This window comes from Strix aluco, chromosome 10 (assembly GCF_031877795.1).
Source record: "Strix aluco isolate bStrAlu1 chromosome 10, bStrAlu1.hap1, whole genome shotgun sequence".
Classification (NCBI taxonomy): domain Eukaryota; kingdom Metazoa; phylum Chordata; class Aves; order Strigiformes; family Strigidae; genus Strix; species Strix aluco.
The window spans coordinates 11,228,033-11,251,267 of NC_133940.1; the positions used below are offsets into that span (position 1 = coordinate 11,228,033).

Here is a 23,235-nt window from a genome sequence, read left to right on the forward strand (position 1 = left end):
AAATGCCGCAGGGTACAGTGTTAGGCTACATCCCTTCGTTATGTGAAACTGCTGATCACTGAAATGTCCAATTCTCCAGGACAGATGTCACCTGGGGGATTGAAATCACCTGGGGGGAAATCTGGGCAGTTATAAAAAAGTTAAAGGAAGAGCAGACATGTTAAAGCCTGACTCCCTACTAGCCTGTGAGCTCAGAGAGTGTGCTTCCTTGGTACTGGCTTCCTCACAGGATCCTTACTCTTTAATTAGAGAGTAATGGTTCTTTTGGAAACCACAGAATGACTGGTAAGCTCGTGGCTGTTGTCTGCTTATGAGAAGTCCAATTATAAATCTGAAAAGGCTGAAGGTTTGAAGGTGAACTGAGGTAAAGTGTGCATCTGAGAAGAAAATGGGTTTGTTTTGGTGGTGGTGGTGTGATCTGTGTGTTCCAGTTTTTGGGAAGGGATGGCACCTCTGTCTGTCCCTCATGTATGCTAAAGAGACTTCAAAATGAAGAGACCTGTGCACACAAAAGGCCAGAATTAGGAGTGCCTGCGGGGCTGGAGCTGAGGGCTGGCTGCCTCCTCAGAAACAAAAACTAGGTGTGCCAAGCAAACTGCAAAATCTCTTTTGATACAACTGAGCTGCTAAAACATCAACCCTAAAACCCCAACTGAAGCAAAAAGAAATCCAGCCTGGTTATCAATAACACATAAACAATTAATATATAAATCTGATGAGCTTTTTCTGAATGTTATTCTAAGGGAATGTACACAGCAGAAGCCAGAGCAAACTACACTGAAAGGACTGAACCTTCTGTGGTGCAGCTAGAGGTCTGCAGAGGTTTTCAGTCACAATCTGCAGTTTAGTTTGTACATGGATAAATTTTCTCCTCAGAAAATGAGAAGGGTTGTGTTGAATCTGCTACCGCAGTTTGGGGCCACAGAGCAGATGGAGCCAGGCTCTGAGGCACCTCCTGCTCTTCTCTTGCTGGGATGCTGAGGGGTTCCTGGGCTCTGTCCTGCTCTGATCAGCTTTATGCTGTAAAGCTGAAGCATGCTAAGGGATTATTAGTAAATGGAAAAGCTGCTAGGAAACTGTTCTAGCATTTTTTCTTCAGGGATGTGTAAAGGTTGGAGACAAAAGTCTTCTCAGTCCCAGCCTCTTGCTCCTTTCTTGAGAGTCATTTCAAGATCCTTTTTAGAAGAAAAAACCATGCTGGACTGCTGTGGCAGGGAAGGTGTGAGGAGCAAGGTCCACCGTATGTGATTGTGACGGTGTGAATGCAGCAGTGATTGTTGGGGGTGTTTTTAATCTTACTGATATTGCATCACGGAGCAATATTAGGTGGGATTTTATTTGCCTTACAGTGTGGTTCACAGGCTCAAATGAGAAACCTGATGTGGGTGGGAACTTGGTCTGTCTTTGCAGAGGGGTGATGCTGCATGGTAAGCAAGGAGCTACACTTCTCATCTGGGCAGTGCAGCCATGGATTGGATCCATACCATGGATAACACAAGGCCAGGATCTATCACTAGGGCAAGTGCATCTTCTGTTTTACGCAATTTCCCTGTGAACAGATGGCTGTGTTGGCTGTAAACCATCCATTATATAAAAATCAAAAATTATGCTGCAATGAAATAAAGCTACTCAGCTGTGTTGCTGAATGGATTTCAAACATTGACTACATAAGAAAACCAAGGATTGCCTACTGTTAATAGTGCAGATTTTGCTCTCCAGCTATGGCAGAAAGGCAATCTATCTGCGAGGGAAGTACCTATGTCAGTGTGATGGCATAAACAAGCCCATGTCTTTAGTATTTTGTACTAAAGATAATAAATTCCTGGTACTTCCTAATAAGCCGGTTTCTTCAAGTACCAGTGTATGTATGATCAACAATGAAATACTGTTTCCAGTGCTTACTCCCATATACTAAAACAACATGATTTTATCCATTTGAAAAAATTATTATTTATGCATTTAAGTCTTGTTGACAAATACCTTATATAAGGTATCCATTGGAAAACAAAATACAGATATGTGGCTAAACTGTCCCAATTTATTAATTATTAGAGTTGGATTCATTAATGCTCCTGTCACATCTTGCATGATGTTTCACATAATCTGTACTCCAAGAGCTTATTTTTAATCCTTTTCTGACGCACGGTGTAATGCAGAATCAAATCACATGCAGCACTTCAATTGTGCTTTAAACACTGAGGAACTCAGAGAGGAAACATGCACATGCTGTGTAGCGAATTACACTGAGCGCAAGTAGGAACACTGCGCACTCTGGAAGCAAGTAAAAAAGGTCATTTTTAGACATCTTTACACAGACAATGAGCTGTAGTTTGTATTAGGCTCTTAGTCTGATTCTGTATTTTTTAAGGAACTGTAGCACTAAACTGTATGCCCAACTGACACTGCCTTTGGGCACAAATGTGACCTATTGCACAAATGACAGACTTGGCTTGTCTGAATATGAGATTCCTCATTAAACACTGATGTCTGAATAAGGACAAAATAAACTTGTGCAAGGATTTAGTCTTATTCTTTGACTCAGGGCTGAGCACAATCTCTTTTTCTGAGTAACATGCTTGTACTGAAGGACTGCTTTTGGTCGTGTTCAGTCACTGGGACTGTCTTATATAGGACTAGATTTTGTACCTGGCTGTAAAACAGTAGCTCTTATATCCATCTCCAGCAGATTTATGTGCAGACATCTTGGAACACTATGTATAACACTTAGACGTCTTTTAATCAGTACCATTTAAATTCTGTTAACTAACATTAAAAATGAACTGCTGCTACTGTGATCACATGTGGCTACTAAGTATCATCACTAGAAACACTGCAGAAAAAGTTCTGTTCTTTATGACTCTTTTCTGCACAAAATAGTACTTAGTAGATGGGCTGGGTAGAACCATGATAAACACAGAAGGCTGACTAACCTCTCCTGTTATATGCTCTCAGGAGTGATTTTGGTTAAAGGGTTATTTTCCGTGACAGATCTGCCTTAGTGCACATACACACACACAAATGCAAATAACACTTTGCAAGCAAACTGATCACTTGTTTGTGTAGTTCTCATGGGTATAAATTAAAAATACACATGATTATTATACATATGATCTTTCAGTCTAGAAAATTTGGCATTTCAGTGTTAATGGAGTTAAGCTTATAGTGCTAAAAATATGGATTAAAAGTAATACAGCAAATTCCCCATTAAGATATTTTCTTTTCTTCCCTGCCTTCCATCATAGCCTGCACTTGCATGCTAAGAGTGGGAACAAATCCTGTTCGAACACATCAATAAACAGCAGCTAGAGCTCTATGTTGTCCACTTCTGGACACTCTACTTCACACTTTTTGCTCAGCTAAAAACTTTGCCAGTGAGCATTTTATATTGAAAACTTCTAATTAAACTTCTGAAGAGTTTGTAAAAACATCTAAAACTACTGGTGAGGACTGATAAAAGAGAATGCCACCTTCTGCTGAAGAAAAACTGTATTTCGAAGGAACTTGCGAGTCTCATAAAACTTTTAATAGGAAGAAGTGAATCAAATTGGTTAATTACCATTTTATGGTTGGTAAAAGGGCAAATTACATGCCATCCATTTCTAAACTTCTAAATGTCTCCAGTGCTTTTAATTAAAGCTACCATCTAGAAACTACTACAGTGATTTTATGCAATTAGTTATTTATAGGTTACCATAATACACCACTCAAAATATGATTCAAGTGATTTGCAGTCTGGTGCTTTGTGATCTTTGTCATCTTTACTTCATTACTGTTTCAGTACTAGTGGCAAAATATTCAGTAGATTTGTGTCAGCTGGAACATGACTTCAGTACTTGCACTTACAACTGTGTGTTGCTCTCTTTAGATGAGTTGGAGGTAAGTTGGAGCAAACAGCATTTTTAACTACTGACTGTGAATGAAAATGTCCTGCTACCAGTCAGGGACATGATGACCAGGGTCATACTTACTGCTGACAATGGTTAGCAGACAAGTGAGTAACTTATGCATTCAGATGAAGGCTGGATGAAATTTAGGAAGAACTTCCCGTCCAAAAAGTTTACCTTAAATGTTCTACAAGATTCCCAAGCTTCTGAAATCATAGGAAGCTAAGGCTACTGAAGAGAAAAATAAGGAATAAATTTTGCTGAATCAAAAATGGCATAAGATGAATCTTTTGCTGGTTCTATGATGCATACATGACAGTGAATCAGAGCTGCAAATCACCTTGGTTTGTCTACTTCTTACTTTATATATTGCTAATGAAACATCTCACCCCATTTTGCTTTCCTTTTTGAATTGTACGGAAGGGTTGAAAAGGTCTTAGGAATTTACAGAATAGCAGAACAAACAGTATTGATCATTACCTGTGACAAGGGGGTCTTGTTTTCACAAAAGGCTATATTAGGAATTTGGTGTGCATCCTCCTGAGGGTAATGGGAATCTTTTAGCTGTGCAGGAGCAGGCCCTAAGCAGGCTACTGTCATTTGACAGATGTAAAGGTTTAATCTGAGCAGTTGTTCTTGCAGCTTTATTTACTTTAGAAAGTATTGCTACAGATGGTGAGCAACAAGACTGATTATTTCAGGATGTAAGCTACTGGGGGGAACATTTTCAAAATCATGATGCTTTTTAGTAGTATTTCCTTAATAATTTCAAGCAAAATTAATGAAACTACACTGCAGAACTGATTTTTAATTTAAGTTTTCATTTGTGTTGCTAGTTCATGGCTATGGGTCTGAGTGAAAAAAGTTCTTTGCTACAGCTATGTTTAAAGTATTTTTATGCATGGGATTTAGAACTTACTCCAACCTTCTACATTTCCCTGGTGCTTTCTTTGAGGTCACTGCACCTGTAATGAGGTCACTGCATTCAAGTATGCTGTACTCAGTGTGCAGTTTTTAATTTCTTGAGGCATTGACTGTACACATAGCTTGCACAGGGAGTGTGAGCTTCTATCTTCTAGTTCTAGAGTCTGGTCTGGACCTGGGAGTCAAAAAGTAGACACTGCAGGACCTTAGATGCTTAAATCTTTGGATTTAGTGCCTGGGCTTCCAAGTGTTGTAAATCACTTCTGATGCTATGGAGGGACTTACTGTTTTCACAAAAGTTACTTAGTTTGGGTTTCCACCACAGCTGTCCTGTGTGAGTGCTCCAAGCTGAGCAAGGTAATTGAAATCAGATGTTAATCTAAGACACTGCTCTTAGTATACTGACTGGGAGACACTGTAACTCAGCAAAAGTGTGGTAACTTGATTGTCTCAGCCTCTCCCTGCCTCTGTCAATTAAGCTTGGAAAGTCAAATCTATTGACATGTCTAAAGCCCACTGATTTCAGAAGGGCAGGGTAGGTAAGTGTTTAATGCCTTTGATCCAGGCATTGGCTTTGCAGTGCTACGTAGAACACTCCCAGGTATTTCTATTAATTTTAGTGCTGCTTACTGCTGTGATACTCAATGATTAATCTAGTTAAAATCAGAATGCTATCCCTTAGTCCCTTATTATAAATACTAATCCAGATTGTTTAAATGATAGTGTTGGTGACCGGGTGTGCCATAAATATTTTTTATCAAAAAATCCCCAAACCCACCAAATAGAATTCCCCACTGCAAAATTAAAATCTGTTACTTGGTAAAGTTCAAGTGATTGGAATTCAGTCAATGATTAATATCTTGTGTAGTTAGTTCTTCATTTTCAATATCTTCTTGTGTAATAAATGTGTTCAGCTTGTCACAGATCTTATTTTATGTCCCCACCTTGTATCATTTCACATTCTGCTTAAGTACTTGGTCATCTATTACATGACTCATTAGTCTGAGATCTCTACAGAATTAAACAAAGTTGCAGTAAAAATAATATATTGAAGTTCAAATTTCAACTACATCACCCATGCATGTTTAAAAGCATCTTTCAAAGTCAGCTCAACATACAATAGTGCAAGATTAATGTTCACTAAGCCCCGTCTCTGGTCCTTCACAGAGATGTGGGCACAGACTGCATAAAGCTACACGTGTTTGTTATCTGCAAAATAAAAGTTGTGGAAAGTGCATCAAGTCATAATTAGCATGACTTCATGATGTTTTCCTGTCTGGCATTTAATTCCTGGTCACTAGGCAAAGGCAGTCTTGCCAAATAAAGGTAATGAGAAGTAAAAGTTGATGAAAGACTCAAATCATTAAATAATAATCTAGGACTCTACAAAACCGACCTCCAGGCCCACTGAAGTAGAAAAATCGTGATGAGTTGAAAAAAGTTAAAAGAGCATTTGAAGCAACTTTCATTCAGAAAAGTAAATGAGGATTTGAATTTCTACTTACTAACATACTTCTGAGGATGTTACCAAACAGGATTAAGTTTCACAAGTGTTACACAGTAGGTAGTTCTTATCAACTTTGCAAATGGATAAACAGACTCATATAGATAAGCTCTTATTCAGAGTCCCAAGCAGCCAGTAGCAAAAATGAGAATACAACTTTTGAGCTGTAACTAACCAAGGACAGATGGAGTTCTTTCTCAAATATTACCTTTCTACCAAGTCAGAGACAAATTTATTTTTCATTTATATCAGGAAAAAAAGGAATACTCAGGGCAAAAATAAGAAGGCAAATGATAAAAAAAAAGCTAAGAATTCTTCTATATCATCTTAAAAAATAAACGCTAAACTTGTCTGGTCATTGAGTAATGCAAGTGATTATATTTAGTAATCCATTGGCAATTTCTATCTGCATTATCAGGTACCTATTTTTGCACTGTAAAAATCTGAGGTGAGAAATTAAAAGCAATTCACTTATTTCTGTGATCAAATACTACATAACATTGTGTTGCTTTGTGTTCAAAGTATTCTTAAACATGGATAAGATGCTGGTGCATCTGTGGACTCACTAACATTTTTGTCAGTTTCCTGACTCCTAGAAAAAATATTTGTGTACACTGCTTGTATGTTATTTCAGTAGAAATGTGACATCATCTGACTCGACAATTATTCTAAGATCAAGCAAAGTAAGTAATCCAAAAGAATCTCTAAAACTGTATTTAAGTTTGTGAGACTTTTAGTTTTCTTAATAAATAGATCTATGGGTACCAGGCAAGTACTTCCCACTACTTTCCAAGGTTATTTAACCTCTTATGGTTCAGAGGAAAACAAGGATATGTACTTAGAAGACCACTGTGATAATACACAGCTAACTGTTCATACTGTGCTGGTGACTGCAGGTTGATGCTGCATTCTTCTAGGCCCTGTACAAAAAGGGCACGTGGCAGTCCATAGTTCCTTGAGATTAAAATCTGACAATTTCAAACTGATGTAATTTAGAGTAGATGCATAAATCAAAAGCAGCTGGGAGCCACTACCTGAATTTGCCATTGTCTGCTAACAGTTAATTTTTTAATATTTGCTGGCTGCCCCTGAACTCATGAATTGTACTTTTATTCCTCTTAATTTCTTTATGACTAGAACCTTCCGTTAAGGAAGCCAGCTATGCATAGGTATTTTTAAAGTAAATGGCATATTGCAAATTTTCACCAACATACTTCCCCAATAAGAAAATAAGATGGAACAACTAATTGTATTGTAATTAGATAGAATCAACTGTAATCAGCAATAAAACATCGATCATTTTCCTGCTAAAGGATCTGAAACGGTTTGTTTTCTATTTTTAGAATTGATTCATTACATTAATTAGCTGCCTGAAGATCAACATTTATTTGTACTTACCTCACACTTACCTTCTATCATTAAAGGCATGTTAAAGTCACTCTATAATTACAATGTGTCTCTTGCTAAGCCTTAAAATGGGATTATTTGCTTGTCTTAGAGATGCTTCTGCCTGGATATACATTCTAATTTCCTACTGATATACAGCCTTCCTTTATTAGCTCACGAAAAATAATCAAAACCCTTCCTTAGAGCTAGTCATTAGGAGGGAGTGGTGTGCTACGGGGGAAGCATGCTAAAAGCCCACTCGGGGCTCTGCCATGGGAGCTGCTGTTACCCTTTGTTCCGGGGATTTCAGTGGGAGTTGAGGGTGATCAGCTGCTTTAGAGCATGAAATCCAGAGACTTTATCACAGTTCTAATGCACACTGCAAGGGGATTAATTGTGGCGCTGGTGGGGATTCAAGGCTTCACAGGTATTTTGCCTGTGACAATACAGGATGTACTCAGACAGGAAGGCTGCAGCAAAATGCTTATTTCACATGCAGTAGGTGAGATGCTCATATTTTGCAAAGCGCATGTAATAAGGAAGGACAAACTAGAGTTCCAAATAAACTTGGTTTTGCTGGCTGTCTGATTTGAACAGCCCTGATTTAATGAGTAAGCTTCATTAACATTACAAGAATCACATGAATGCATAAAATCTAAAAAAAAAAAAAGGACTTTGCAACCATATTATTTCCTTAAAAGTTAAATATAATTAAATGCTGCCACCTTGCAATTGAAAGGTAATAAAAGAGGAGTGTTGCCACACCAGGGAAGACTATTTCAGAGGAAGCTAGCTGGAACTAGCTGCTCATGCTACTCCCTCATAAAGTACTGCTTGTATTAAAAATATGAGTGAGCTTTATGGAATGATTTGGCTTGCTTATAGTTGGTTAAATCATCACCTCAGACCCCTTTTTGTACATTCAGTTGCATCTGAGTTTTTAAATAATGGAAGGAAATGACAGATGACCAACACCGAGTACTTCAAATATGCTCTTTTCTTACCTCTTGGACTGTTGAGAGAGGCCTCGGATGCCTTTCCACCATCTCCACAGTGACTCTGGTCAAATGGAAGGCACTGATCACCTGTTCCTGCCACCACGTCTGCGTTTTTGGCCAGGTCCTTTGTTTCCATGAGAGATTTTGCTTTGTAGACTTTTCTGGTGTTGGTATCTGACAAGTAAAGGGATTCTGACACTGGATCAACGGCCAAGTAATATTTATGTGCAGGACTTGTACTAAAACAGAAGAGAAGAGCATCAACATTAAAATGTTTTTCCTTTTAATCTCTCTTTGTGGCAGCATAACAATTGTATTCTACTTATCTGAAGATATCTGTTCAATGATTTGGAGATGACAGAGGCATAAGTGAGACCAGCTTTAATGTAGCTCATGTAAGCACCACTTCTGAGGAGGAAGGAACTAGTACTGGCTGTAGTATCAGCGAGCTTATGCAGAGAGTGATATTGGTGGAGTCAGTCTGTCTATCAGTACCAAGCTACCCACTATAAAGCTCACTGGAGTGACTTCAGCTTCATTATAATTAATACTATCAAAAGCAAGCTCATTTTTCTGTACCTGATAGGTCCTAATACTCTTGGTACTGACAACAAACCTATGAGTTGCAGCAAGGTGAATCACAGACTGTTCTGCATGGGCACAAATACCCACTCTTGGTTATTTTTACCTGTTTCTAAACCTTAGAAAATATGAAGGTGTGAAATATGGTGCCTTAATTCATGCTGACTGTATTGTCAGGAGCAAGGCAGAAGGCCAAGTACTGTCAGTGCAACTAGGCATGAATTAATGCACCATAATTCATGCACTGAAGTGCCTTATTGAGATTATAAAATGTTATTTAAAAAAATATTTACATATGTTAATTGAATGGTGAGGATCATAAATTCTAATCAGAGAACTGGGCTGCATCTTATTAACCAGTAAGACTTTTTGTTTCTTTTTCAGTGCAAAGTTAATTTCCAGTTTGAGGAAACTGTCTAAGCACATGGCACACAACGCTAGTGTCCTGAGCCTGGTGAGACTGCAGTGGAGTCCTGATCATAAAATAAAAATCCAGATAGGTGTAGATCCTTTAAATCATACAGTCGGTTACCGAAATGGTGGGAGATAGGCGCTGGCAGAGTGGTGGCCAATGCCTGCCAGAGTGTTTAGGTGCTCAGACAGTATTTTTATCACTGCCATATTTCTCTGAGGGGAGGAGGAGATCTCTGACAGGTGGCTGGGCTAAACGCTGACCTTCCTGCATCCCCTGTAACTCTATATGAAACTTTTCTATCTGCTCTGTAGATTAAAAAGATTGCCAAATTTATCTTTTTTGTTTGTTTCTGTTTGCGGTGGGTTTGACAACGCTCAGCGCACAGCTCCTTCTGCAGGGCTGGGTTTTTGTGCCACAACAAACCAGGAAATCTAGATAAAACAGAACTGAAGAACTGGCAGAGGCTCCAGGACAGATATGTAATGTCTGAGATGATACTGACTTATTTTACTGACTCAATTTCAGGTTGATGTAGCCTCTTTAAATATAAAGTTTTTGCTTGGCTGAGGCAGATACTAAGCTTTGTTAATCACCTATTAGACAGTTCTACCTTACTGAGCAATGTTGCAAAACAATGTAAAAATTACTTACCAATATCTTTTATTTTAGCAGCCTACTGAGTACTCTATATATTGCTAATAAACTTCTAACAGATGATCAGCTCAAATCTCATTTCCAAGTGATAAGGCTAATGCTGTACCATGATATATGTGATAGAGCTTGGGCCTATTTTTCTCAGTTCTTATTCCCTATCCAAAAAGGGGACAAACTACTCAGCATCTCTGAGGACTTGGGCCACAAGCTAGACGAGCTGAAAGCTGACCTTAGTCACGAACGTCTATAAAAGACAGAGGGGGAAATACAGGGAAAGAGCTATTCCCACAGTTGGGGAACAGATGTGAAATTCTGTCCAGGGAATGAGAGGACAGTGGTATGATGAAAGATGAGTAAGAGGATGCGCTAAAAGAAATTAATGCTGAATTATGTGTCACCAGTATTACAAAATTTTGTTTGTTGAAAACATTAAAAATCATTTGTGTTCTCTAGAGTGAGCTCAGAAAAGACCGGCCAGCCAAAAGATGACTTTTTATTAAAATACTTATGTGGAAAAAGTTGTAAGGAGAATTCTAGATGTTAAATAAACATTGTTCATCATGTAGAAACTGCAGAGAACCAGGGGTCATTATATACTCTCCTTGTAGACAGATTTTCTGTCATCCTTGTCATTACATTTAATAGACTGGCTGTTAGAAAACTCTTGATGTTCATGCTTAAAGTCTTGCATATGGAAATGTTTAAATTTTTAAAGATATTAGTAAAAAATGGAACAAAATAAAATAGTTGCTATCTTTGCAGAAGTTTGCAATGAAATCTAAATCTTAGTTTATTTAAATTAGCCTACTAAAAACTTCATCAAGTAGACTAGGATTTACAATTAATCTTTCCAGAACAAGTTATTACTATCCTGTAGCAATTTTTTTCCCTGTAACCTCAAAGTCTAGTTTCCATTTTTACCAGTTATTAAACAATTTTGTTATTTCTTGTTAAAATCTTGATGACAAGGAAACCAAATGGGATAAGTTGTTTTTAAACAGTCAAAAATAAGGTCAGTGGCCTTCTCTGTTTATTGGTCTCCAAACTCTATCCCCTTTTGTACAGTATTTTCTTTGTTCTAGTGAAAAGAATCCTTCTTCCCTGCTCTTGTGGAGACTAAAAGTTGTGTTGAGAAACTGGATTTTGAAGCCTTTTCCTGCCTGGACTGTCACAAGCCTCTGACGCCATTTGGTTGTTGCTTCCACATGTTTCTTTGAGCATCCTAGAAATTTCCACCATGACTTTGGCCTCTACAGCCTCAAGAGAATGGCATACAGCAGGACTGCTGAGTACTTTCCCGTAACCTCAAAGACTACATTAACTTCAAGTGATTTCCTACTATTTTTCCACAGATTTCACTTGGACAGAATCTGACAGAGGCAATTATTATTGTAATTAATAGGGCTGGGGTACCTGAATATTGTCACAACTTGATTTAATTAAGGTTTAAGCTCATTTCAAGAAATTAGTACTAGTGACCCCTGAATTTAAAACCTGATTCATGTTCTGAATGCATTACAGAGTAAATAAGTTCAGTTTGCTTCTTTAGTTTACTAAAAAAGATACTGGTTAGTTTAAAGCAAATGGGAACAGTCCTTCAGTTAAAAAATAGAACCTTGCACTTACCAACTAGGAATTATTCTTTTTTTTTTAAGTTTTCATTGTAAAATATGAGATGTGACATCATCTGTAAGTAGGCTGGCAAATAATCTATAGTATTCAATGGCATTCTTGTGGCTAAAGTGGGTAATTCCAACCAGTTCTCTCATCCTGTAAACACACATTCAGTCCACGCTCAGCTTCCTACTATGCCATATACATACTTGGGTTGTACTAGTGCTGGTTTATTTACCCCATTTAAGTACTGAAATGCTAAGAAGTTTGTTTCTAAGGATACAGAGTGCCTTGCTATCTCTCTTTCTAGTGTGCAACACCATTTCTGCAGATGGATGTCAAAATGCTAACTGGAAAGGGGGGAAGCTGCTTGTTTTTGCTTTAGCTGGAGAAGCAAGGACTGGGCTGTGACGGCATCTTCAGTTCTGGGGTCTGCTGTGCACCCTTTAACTGTGGAAGACTTCAAAGTTCGTAGTATCCTAGAACCACCAGCCTCTTGTGTGACTCTGAAGCCTTTTTTATTACTTCTTTGTTGCGGAAACTCCAGTTTCCTTGGCTGGCTCTATCTATGATCATTAAACACCATGTGAAATGAATATGACAGCTATGAAATGCATTCCCAGCTTTTGGGTTTAAACCTTTCCATCTCTGCTTGGTGATCAGCAAACTGATTTTTAGAGGGAGACTTCATTCCTTCAAAGGGAACAAATCAAACCTTCTTTACTGCAAACAAAGGTGAATTTGATTAACATTTGTATTTATTAAATTCAGAGTATTTCTCTACATCCAGACTTCTAAAAGGACTTTTGTAAGACTTTCTCTGATCATGGTTCATACACTACTGTTACTGCATTTTACTTACCTGTGTCTTGTGTCTCTATTCCTAGGAAGACAGATCGGTTCGGGTTTAGAAAAAAAAGAAAAAGACAAGAAGTGTTAGTCCTCCACAAAACTGTATTCTTTGCCTGACTGCTCACAGAGCCGTATTGCAGTAACAAAACATTGTTTATCCCATTACTCAGTATTATTTCTTCCTCTCAAACTGCTTCCTTTCCACTGCCTGCACATTGTCAAGTTAATTCTGAACAATCAGCACACAACATCATCACTAGCAACATTAGCTAGTTGGAGATTCATGGGTGTTAAGTAAGAGAAATGTAGGGTATCAGTGTCAAAATCTTTCCGGCCTTCCTCTCTGCCTCTGGAAGGGAATGGGAAGCTGGAGTCATAACTACAGTGGCGTCGTTTATGGCAGCACAGGCCCAGCCTGTGACATGTCAGACTGCAAAGCCAGGTTTGCTCTTGTCTGCTTAAACTCAGTCACATCCTCTGTTACAGAAGAGGAACAACTGTATTAATTTTAAACACAGTAAGGCTATCTTCAGCCCCAGTGCTGTGACTTGACATGATACTCTGCATATCTGCTACTAAATTATGGTGTTTTCTTCAAAAATATGCTTCATGGAATATTTTAACTTTATGAGAAAATGTATGAAAAATCTCACAGGAAGAAAAATTAGCTCTATTATTTCTGTACTTTGTAGAAATTCATTACACAAAACCTGTTCTAAAGGCCAGTTAAGGTGCCCTTTTTAACTGATGATGTTAAGCATAAGTTTTCTGATGAATTTGACAGCTGATGAGACATATGCTCACAAGGCAACTAAATGTGGCTGCTGTTTTAAGTCCCAAGGGAAAAAAGGCTCGCCATAGTTTTTGCAGGCATATCACAGCCGGGATAATGAACACTAGTGAGAGAAAGCTAATTATTTTTTTACCTTAATTCTAATATGCCAATCGAGTTTCCAGAGGGGAAGATCCGTCTGACAAAATTGAAGTCACCAATATACACACTACCATCAGGCCCAGAAGCAAGAGCAACCGGGGCAAAGAGTTTGCTGTTGAGCGCAAGACCGTTGCAGTTGGAGCAAGAGACACTTCTCTGGTGTCCATTGCCCATCACAGTTGAGATCACTGGTGGCTGCTGGGAAATGAACATGTTTTCACCATTTCCTTTGTGTACAATTCCTAAGGGGAGTGGGGGGAAGAAACAGAGACAAAAAAAGGCAAATGTATAGCATTTAAACTATTCTGCAGTTTTGGATTATGTAGACCTCTAGAAAACCATACTACCAAAACAGCAATAAACACTGAGTCTCTTAAAGACTGTCACAGGGTTCTGCTAATCTCTTCCAATTTTGTTCAGTCCCAAGCTTCACCATCACCATTTTGTCGATTAGTGGTTAGTGGCTATTTTAAAAGCCAACATCATGAGCAGAACTCATGGTTGGTTAATGCTCTAACAAATTGTCTGTTAATTGCAGTGCTATCTGATTTCTTGGGGATTGCTACTTTAATATTCATTTTATTCATAAATTTTTATTAGGTAGCAGAGGAATTTCTTAGGCAGTTTGAATATTTAATTAAAGGAGATTAATAGCAGGACTGCTATGCATTTTTCACAAAAGAGCACTGAGTGGCAGTACAAAATCAATATTCAAATTTAAATGCTAGTCCTTCATGGTATATAAAAATGGTGCCAAGTGCAGCAAAGCCAAGTGAAGAGTCAAGGAATAATTCTGAGGCACAAGTGAATGTCTTACCATCCAGAATATATTAAGTTCTGCCATAAAGTTTAAAACAACTTTCCAGTGTGCCAGTATTTTAGCACTGCTCTGCAGTATACATTGTTGAAAGTCTCCCCAGTTACTAGGTTGGTGATACAAAGATGTACAAAGATGTATTTTCTCAAGCTGACAGCTGTAGTGTTTATTTTAAATAACAGTGTGGTAATACAGTTAAGTAGTAACTTTAAAATGACATGTTATTGAAAGATTTTGGCTATTCTAAATGGAAGTTAGGTCTTCTTTTAGACCATGTCCAAAATCTCTTATTTCCCTTGGAAAGCCCAGTACTTCATCAGAAAAGTGGCATGATTAAAGGAACAAACACAATGTACTTTCTGGATGACTCTTACACTGGGAAATAAGCATACTCTAGATACTGCAGGAAGTACATGTCAAGACACGTCCGAGTTTTCCCAAAGTACGGCAAATGTATTTATATGTACCATCTCTACCAACTTTTGATAAACTATTTTTTTGTGCCTTTCAGGTAAATCTGAAGCTAAAATTCTCCTTGGAAATTACTGAGTGTTGCCAGTTATTTTGAAGGGAATTAGATTTTAAAAAAATTATTTCTGAAGAACAGAGGACAGAACACATGTATTTGAACATTGGCTTAAAAAAAGCATCCTGGAAATATGCCAGTAAAATTAATGGCAATATCCTCCCTTATGCACCGGATAAAAATACTACTAAATGAAGATGCTGCCCTTTGTCTGAAATTAACAATGTAAAAGTAATCTTTCAACTGCTTCATACAAATGCCAGTAAATAATTAGGGCTCTGGAGAATATGTTTTACTGTCAATAAATGTAAGCATGTGCTTAATTTCAGGCTTTTGAGCTGCTGCTTTAATTTTAGACAGTGCTGTGTTGCATGGGGGCCGAAATTACCTTAAAGCATAAAGTCCCTGTAAAATTACTCCTCCTTCCCCCAGATAAATAAAAATAGAATCAATACACTTGCCCATCAGAAGAAAAATCTAATTCAAAGAATACTCTGAAAAATCGGTTAATAGCACATTCATTTGTATTCATGAGATATAGGTGTCTTTAAAAGGACTCTATACAGGAACTAGTATTTATGGTATATGTTCTCTTCTTGATTGTGAGAAATGCCCTGAAGATCTTCCAAACTGACCAAAACCTCTGAGTTAGAAAACATTGAACTCTAATCATGTCACGAACTAGAAGTGATCAAACCTCTAAACTAGAGGGGAAAAAAACAGTGGGAAAAGAACAGTTTAGTATAGCTGAGAACAGGATGTGACCCTTTAGTTAACCTAGCAGTCATACTGATGCTAAACTGCCTGCAATTAAAAAGCTTGAGTTTCCAGTGACAGCCACATTGGAACAATATATGTTATCCACATCTATGCTGCTGGAATCGGACATCTTTTTTTTTTTTTCTTTCTTTTTTTAAAGATACTTACACCTGGCAATAAAACACACTTTTACTTGCTATGGTTTCTGCATGTCAATACTTGTACCTCCACAGCTTAGACTGTGCTATGAAGTGCAATTCTGTAAAATTGCATCTATTTATTTTTACAACTTTTCTGTTGTACTTTGTTTATTTTGTAACATCTCTAAAATGAATAAGCCTTTATGGGGGGGGAGTTAAGCATATCTATCCTGAGTAGAAACGTGCACAGCAGCAGATCTGCTGGAAGACAAGGCTTAGTGACTGAAGTTAAATATAAGCTCTTCAGGACTAGCTAACTAACCAAGCAAAGTGCTCCTAGTTTTAGTTTGAAAACAAAATTGTAATTTGCAATAGAGAATTTTTAGAAAGACATTTATGTTATATTCCAATGCTATTTCTGTAGTTAATCCAGAGACAGTGTTTCAAAAACAGATGCAAGTTTTATGCTTCTAAAAAGAGCAGCTTTTCATACATACAGAGGGAGTGCTTTAATTAAAAGTGAAAAATCTTCATATATTCATACTCGAGAGGGCTAGTCATGCTTTTCATTTCATTCATGGTGGCATGGAGATAAGTCTGAAATATATAATTCTAAGTTTGAGTCATATTCTTGTCCTTATTTAAAGTGCATTTTACATGTCTGAAATGGAAGAGCAGTTCACTAGTTTCTAGACCAGAAGCAACTCGTTATTTCTGTCCTTTTGGACACAGTTCATTATTTGGTTTTGTTGCTTTAATACAAACCTACAGGCTGCTCTGTTAGGTGTGCACTAGCTATGTTACGGTCATCGTTTTTCTGCTCCTAACTGCTTTTCTAGTTCCTATACATGTGCCAGATGTGCAGGCTCAAAGCCTGTTATAATCATGAGGAACATCTGAGACATCACCAAGCTCTGGCTGGGCTTTGTTGCCATCACTGGAGATGCTCTCACATGGAAACTGCAATCAGAAGAGACCCACTGATTTCAAGTCACATGTGCTTATGCCCAGATTGTGTTTCTGTAAGTAATGGATAAAGATGTTTAGCAGCTTCCCTGATGTCAGCTTTGATCATGCCCAGCACAGTGAGAACATGCAAAGGAGGAGCAGGTAGAAGAAGCTGCACAATCCCCATCCTTGTTATCGCGCTGGGGTAGTGGGCACAGCCTGGATGATTTCAGAGGAGGTGGCGTGTGGCTGGCAGGGCACTGCTCTCTGGCCTTTTCAGCCACACAGCTGAGATGGGGCCAGGAAGCAATTTGTCACCACATACTCCATGCTCAGGAAAGCAATGATTTAGCCCTGCTCAGATTATAATTGTACACTTTACAAAATCTCAGAACATGTTAGTGCCTATGGGGTGAATTATAGTAGTAACCGCTGCAGTTAGCAGACAGTCATATAAATTGGAGTTACTACCAGCAATTTAGTCTTGAAATTAAACTATGCAAGTGGTAAATTGGCACTAAGGAGTAGACTATAGGGCTCACAGTTGGGGGCTGAGCTGACTGAGGTCAGATTTCTCTTTGTGTTAAATGTCAATAGCTGGCATTTAAAAGAGACAATCTATACAAACCAATAAGACAGGGTATGAAAGAACCACCGTTTAAAATGTCAAACTATTTTAAATCAAAACAGAAATCCAGATAATTTACAAACTAAATCTGACCTTTTGTATTTAGAATATTTATACTGTAGCTGAGCATTCAACCACAGAACTTGTAAAAACCTGACAGCCATACTTTTGTGCATGAATCTTCATTAACAGAGGTTTGCAGATGGAAATAGATTTTAGTGGACAGACTCTCAGCTGGAGCAAATTGAGAGAACTTTACTGAATCCAATACTTTACCAAATCCAATACTCTATTCCCCCGGACAGCGAGATATGTGTTTTTTGGCAACACTTTATTTTTTTCTCCTTACAATAATTTATCTATAAATATATTTTTAATAATGTAATCCCACTAGTTCCTAATTATAGATGTTAAGGGAGGAAAAGAAAAACCCCCAGGAATAAAATAAAAGCAATGAGAAAACAGATTCAAGTCTCCATGCTCAAAGAATCTCTATGCAGTGTTAATGTTATGACACCAAAAGCATTTATGTTTTTTTTTGTTTTTTTTGTTTTTTTTTTTATCTAATGCTTCAAAAGCATTGCTGAATTGCTTGTCCTGAAGAGTAACTTTCTGTGCTTCGCCACAGCGTGGGCAGCAACAAAAGCTTCTGCATGTCATATTGGCAGTGTGGTTTCAGAAGTGCTACCTCTCCCTCAGCATGGTTTCTCTCCCTGGCGCTGTGATGCTGCTAACCAATGTTAGTCACAGGATGAATTAGGGGTGTAGACATTTCAACTGAGAATATAACACACTATAAATTGACCTAAAACGTGGTACTTCTATCCCAACAGTGTGAGAACAAACCTAAATTAGTATGCCCTTTTCCCATCCAAATGACCACAATGTGTTGGCGATTGCAAGAGTTAGTGATATTAATGTTTAATACCTGGGAGTCAGAACATTAAAAATATCCTTTCAGATGGCATTTACAGTTCAGTTCTCAATAAATGAGGGTGCACATTCAAAGAGGATTACAACATTAGGAAGTGTAACGCTTAAAATCTGAACAATTAATTCCTTTAAAATTTGTATTCTTCTTCTGCGTGGCCAGTTAATAAAGGAAGGACTTACCACTTTGTGGATTTAATACATGGTGTTTGTTTATAGACCAGCCTCCCAGATTTGAAGCATCCATTTCAAAGCCTTGAAGGATTACTGTTCTCTTCTCCCACAGAATAAAATCAGGACATGTTTCATATTCATATCCCACCGACACTGTAAACAAATAAAGATCTATCAGTCTACCTTTTCCTCTGTGAATTACTAGGTAATTTTTAATTCCAGGTTTTGATATTCATCTGTCAAGTAATGATACCACTAATTTTCCTCTGCCTGATTGCTATTGTTGAATGGTTTTTTTTTTAAAAAAGGGTTTTAAGAGATTAGTATGTTATTACAGCTATAGTTACTACTGTTTCAAAGCAGAAAATTTTCTGTTGTATCAGTTATGGATTTCTGAAGAGAATAAATCTCCTCCAGAGACTCCCAACTTGATTGTTTATTGCATTTCTGCTAATTACCTGAATAACAGCTGAAATAGAAAAAAAAAATCCATGTTAAAACAAACTGGCTTTAATTTGTTTGTTAATTGTAAAAACTGTAGTTAGGCAGAAATGGATTGCCGGGCTGAAAATTTCTAGAATTAAACAGTTATCTTAACAGGCTTGCACAGGATGTGCACTCCCCTTTACAGCTGGCCAAAATATCTGCTGAAAATCTTGAATTTCCCTAAGTTGGTGGCTTTTGGGGGCCCTCAAACTGATCAAAACCCCTTCCCTTTAGTACCTCAGTAAAACAAAAAAAAAAAATCTTCAAAATTTAATTTTGGTATCTCTAATATACCACCCATTTTTTTTCTTTTTAAAAGTTATTTATCTCCTCTAGTTAACCTTTCTAGACTTCAGTGCAACTCATTCATAAAGGAAGAATGTTATCCTGACACCAAATCACAAAATTTTATCTAGGAAATAGTTTTAATTGTACCTAGGAGATAGTTCGGCCTTTCCAAAATAAAAATGTCTTTACAAATATTTTAAGATACAAAATAAAAAAATATTAAAAAACCCACAGTTTTCTGACATTTTCAATGTTTTCTTCTCACTTTTTCTATGTAGCAGCTTTAGGTACATCTTACTTGAACCATAAATAGTTTTAATACTACCTAAATTCCATTACTGGATGCAATCAAAATATTTTGACCAGTGATAGCAAGGAGCATTTGTGTTTGTAAGATAAATGTTTTGTGGCAAACTAAAAGCTGTTCCTTACGGCAGCTTTGCTCAGAGCTGCTTCATCATTTTAGCAGAAAGAACCTTTTTTTGCAGCTAAACTCTGACTTGTAAAAATCACATCTCCTTCAGTACTGTAAATACTGTATGTTTCAAACATTACAGGTTACAGTCTGAGGGTCCAGCAGCCATTCTGTCCAATATTTCTGTTTCAGGAGCTGTCATGACGAATATCAGCAATGCTTCTGGGTAGCTCCCTGGGCGGAGTGCTCAATTGTGGGCACGGAGCTTCTTCCAGAAGAGCCACATCCTGTGCTGGGATGAGCTGTCAAGGTTCAGTAACCAGACACGCTATTTTCTAGGCGTTAATGCTGAGAGAAGATAAAGGGCAGATTTTCCCTGTGAAGCAACCTCACACTTGCCACCTACACGTTCGCTTCTTTACTCCATTCATGCACTTAACACGTTCAATCCTGGGCCAGATGTGTATACTTGAGAAGAGTAGAGATCTATAACACAGAGCCACTCAGCCTTGCTCAGTGAGCCATTACAGACCCACGGGACAGTTCATCAGCTGCTGAAGGTACTGTGCTGATACTTGGGTCAAGGGAGGTATAACAATTTACACCATCTGAGAATCTGTGCCAACAGATCCACAGTGGCACATTCATCGGGACTGTAGCTAACACTGTAAAGTGTCTGCTGTTCCCTGCCTATAGTGGATATTTCTGACCTGCCCAATACCCTCTAGAGGTTTATCATCCCCTTTCTTGGAAGTTCCCTGCTCTCACAGTTACTGTGCGTAGCTGCCTTTTTGTTCCTTCTCATCAGTGAGAGACACGTGGACATACACTCGCTTTGTGTGTGTCTACAACCATGTTTCTATGTATACTTACACATAGTTAGGAAAGATGTCTATGCTCCAAAAAGGAATATCTGTGTGACCTTAAAGCAGGGTCTCCTGAACCATCTAATTGGAGGTACTGATGTACCATCCATGAAAATTTCCTATCAATTGTTTTGCATGCAAAGTAATCAAGGCAAAGCATAACAATTGTAAAGTCAACCAAGTGACTGCAGTCCCACTTGCAAAATAAGCATTTTGATACTGTCAGGTTTTGCAAAAAGTAGTAATTTTGTAAGTGAAATGACCATCTCACCCTCATTGTGGGGCATTATTTTCTGGTCAAACTAATTTATAGCCCTTTTTTGAGGTGACTGGGATTTCACTGCATGAAGAAGAACTGTAGTGACTATGTTTCTGGACGCTAACAGCCAGCAAGTACACTTTGCAGTATCAAAATGGATTTAAAAAGATTTACTTAAATAATCTGTACCAAAAATCTGTTATTTTCATACAACTATTTAGAAGAATGTTGGTAGTTCCGGCATATCACAGTTTTAAGGGCTGTTGCCAAAATACAGGTAAGAAATAAAAGACACAGTGAAACAGGATAGTAACCTGTACTGCAACCTTTTCTGAAATATTTGTACTTATCATCTTCTTCAAACAATGAATATAATGAACTCAACCTAAGTTACGAGTAATAAACAGAGAAGACCTAAGACTGAGAGCTGGTTTATATTCACACCCAGAAGGATTAGTCCTTGCACACCACTTCATGCTGCTGTGTGGGATGCAAGGGCTTGTAGGAGTAAGACTGAGCATGTATGGAGTTATACAGGAATGTTTATGGAGGTTTCTACTGAAATTCTTCCTTTTCCTATCTTAAATTACAAGGGGACATAGACTTTACCACTGAGGTTTTGTGTGTCAACATCCATGTGATGTTTTTTTATTCAAAACAAAAATGTTACTTTATAATCTCAGTTGTTCCTCTGAGAAGAGAAAATGGCCTCTTGTTAGGGACTTGGGGACTAGACAAACACCAGCAAACATGTCTCCAGCAACTTCAAGCAGAACCACTTGGGTGTGAAAATATGCTCAGAAAGTCTTCTTTTCTGTAACTGGTTATGTGATCATTGCTGTCAATAACCCTGAAGAAAAATAGAGATGTTTATAGTATTTATAAAATCAAATGCAGATGGTTCTATTCCTGAGTCCAGGACTTCAACTTTCTGCAATTTAATTTAATTAAAATGAAAACTGAACAGAATGCATTATTAAATATTGGTAATATACTGGCAGAGGAAATTATTTTGACAAAAATTCATATAATGGATGCAGATAAAGGTCCCTGAGTACTACACTGTGTCAAATTAAATAAAGGTTTATTGGAATCTAACAAAGCATGCTAACAATGCACTTAAAATATAAAGATTTTTGCTTCTATTTTGAAAGAAGCATGATTAACCTAAACTTTAAGGAAAAGAAAAAAAATTAAGAACCAATTAAATAATTTAGAAGTTGTGATCCAGCACTACTGTGTAAGCTTTATTCATATTTAAACATATTGTGCTCATCTATTTCTAATTTGGGAATCTGTAACTACAGTATCATTTCATAAGATATTATATATTTGACTTAAATTGTTTTAAAGTCCAGATATGTACTGGACTTTATGATCATCAGAAGACTCTCAAATGATGCAGAGGGAGAAGGCATACTCAACTGTTCCCTCTCAAAAACATCAGTGACAAAGTGCAGTAACAGACTCCGAATGCAGGGCATGTGTAGCCATGCTGAGGAAAGCCCCAGGAGGCACCCATGACCCATCTGTCCTGCCTGATACCAATGGGAGTGCTGAAGGGCACACTGGAATTTTTTGTCATTTCTGGATTCGCACAAACATGTGTAAGTGAAGCCAACAACCCATTTAATACCCTCCCTCACTGCAAAACACTGGCAGGAGTCTGTTTTTGCAATGAGCTAGGGCCAGACTTGCCCCCTAACAAGGAGGTTACTTGAGAGACAGGCCAAAAAGGGCACTCTGACCCCTCATCACGTGCCATACCTGGGACGTTCAGAGCCCTCTCTGAACCTGACTGACCCCTTTGAAAAGTTGTCCACCTTCTGCAGATGTGAGCCAGCTGTGGTAGATCAGATGCAGGTATGATAGATGATGCAGCAGTTCAGGAGACCTTGTGCTAAGGGTGGAGTTTTGATCACTTTAGGCCATACATGTGTGAACTATGGCTGGAATGAGAAGACCTGTGCTTCTGCATTAGCATTCATAGCAGATCAGGAAACTGATGAAGTTGAAAATTTATCTGGTTCCTTCAGTTTTCAGCTGAATTTTGTTCCTGATCTGGCTCATTTCATGGTCAAATAAATGCGAGCCATGACCCAGAGGTAAGGAGAGGACGTGGGAGTGTCCCTTCTGGCAGCAGCCTGCAGTTGTATCTGTTGAAGTAAACTGTAGAACCACAGCCCTAGAAGCAGCTCCTTGTTTTCTGATGTATTTAAATGTGCATGACGTGATGTAAATCATACTCCATA

The 23,235-nt window shown here is 38.0% G+C and overlaps 1 protein-coding gene across 4 annotated transcripts in view; it reads right to left on the reverse strand.

The window, feature by feature from the left end:
• The window catches only part of TENM1 (teneurin transmembrane protein 1), a 348,057-nt gene that overhangs the window by 51,524 nt on the left and 273,298 nt on the right, over window positions 1–23,235 (reverse strand). For all 4 annotated transcript variants that reach the window (XM_074835266.1, XM_074835264.1, XM_074835265.1 and 1 more), the window contains 4 exons: window positions 18,679–18,822; window positions 13,740–13,989; window positions 12,824–12,844; window positions 8,703–8,935 (listed from right to left, as the gene is read on the reverse strand). In XM_074835266.1, coding sequence (XP_074691367.1) covers window positions 8,703–8,935; window positions 12,824–12,844; window positions 13,740–13,989; window positions 18,679–18,822 — 648 coding nt within the window. The remainder of the gene's footprint in view (window positions 1–8,702; window positions 8,936–12,823; window positions 12,845–13,739; window positions 13,990–18,678; window positions 18,823–23,235) is intronic.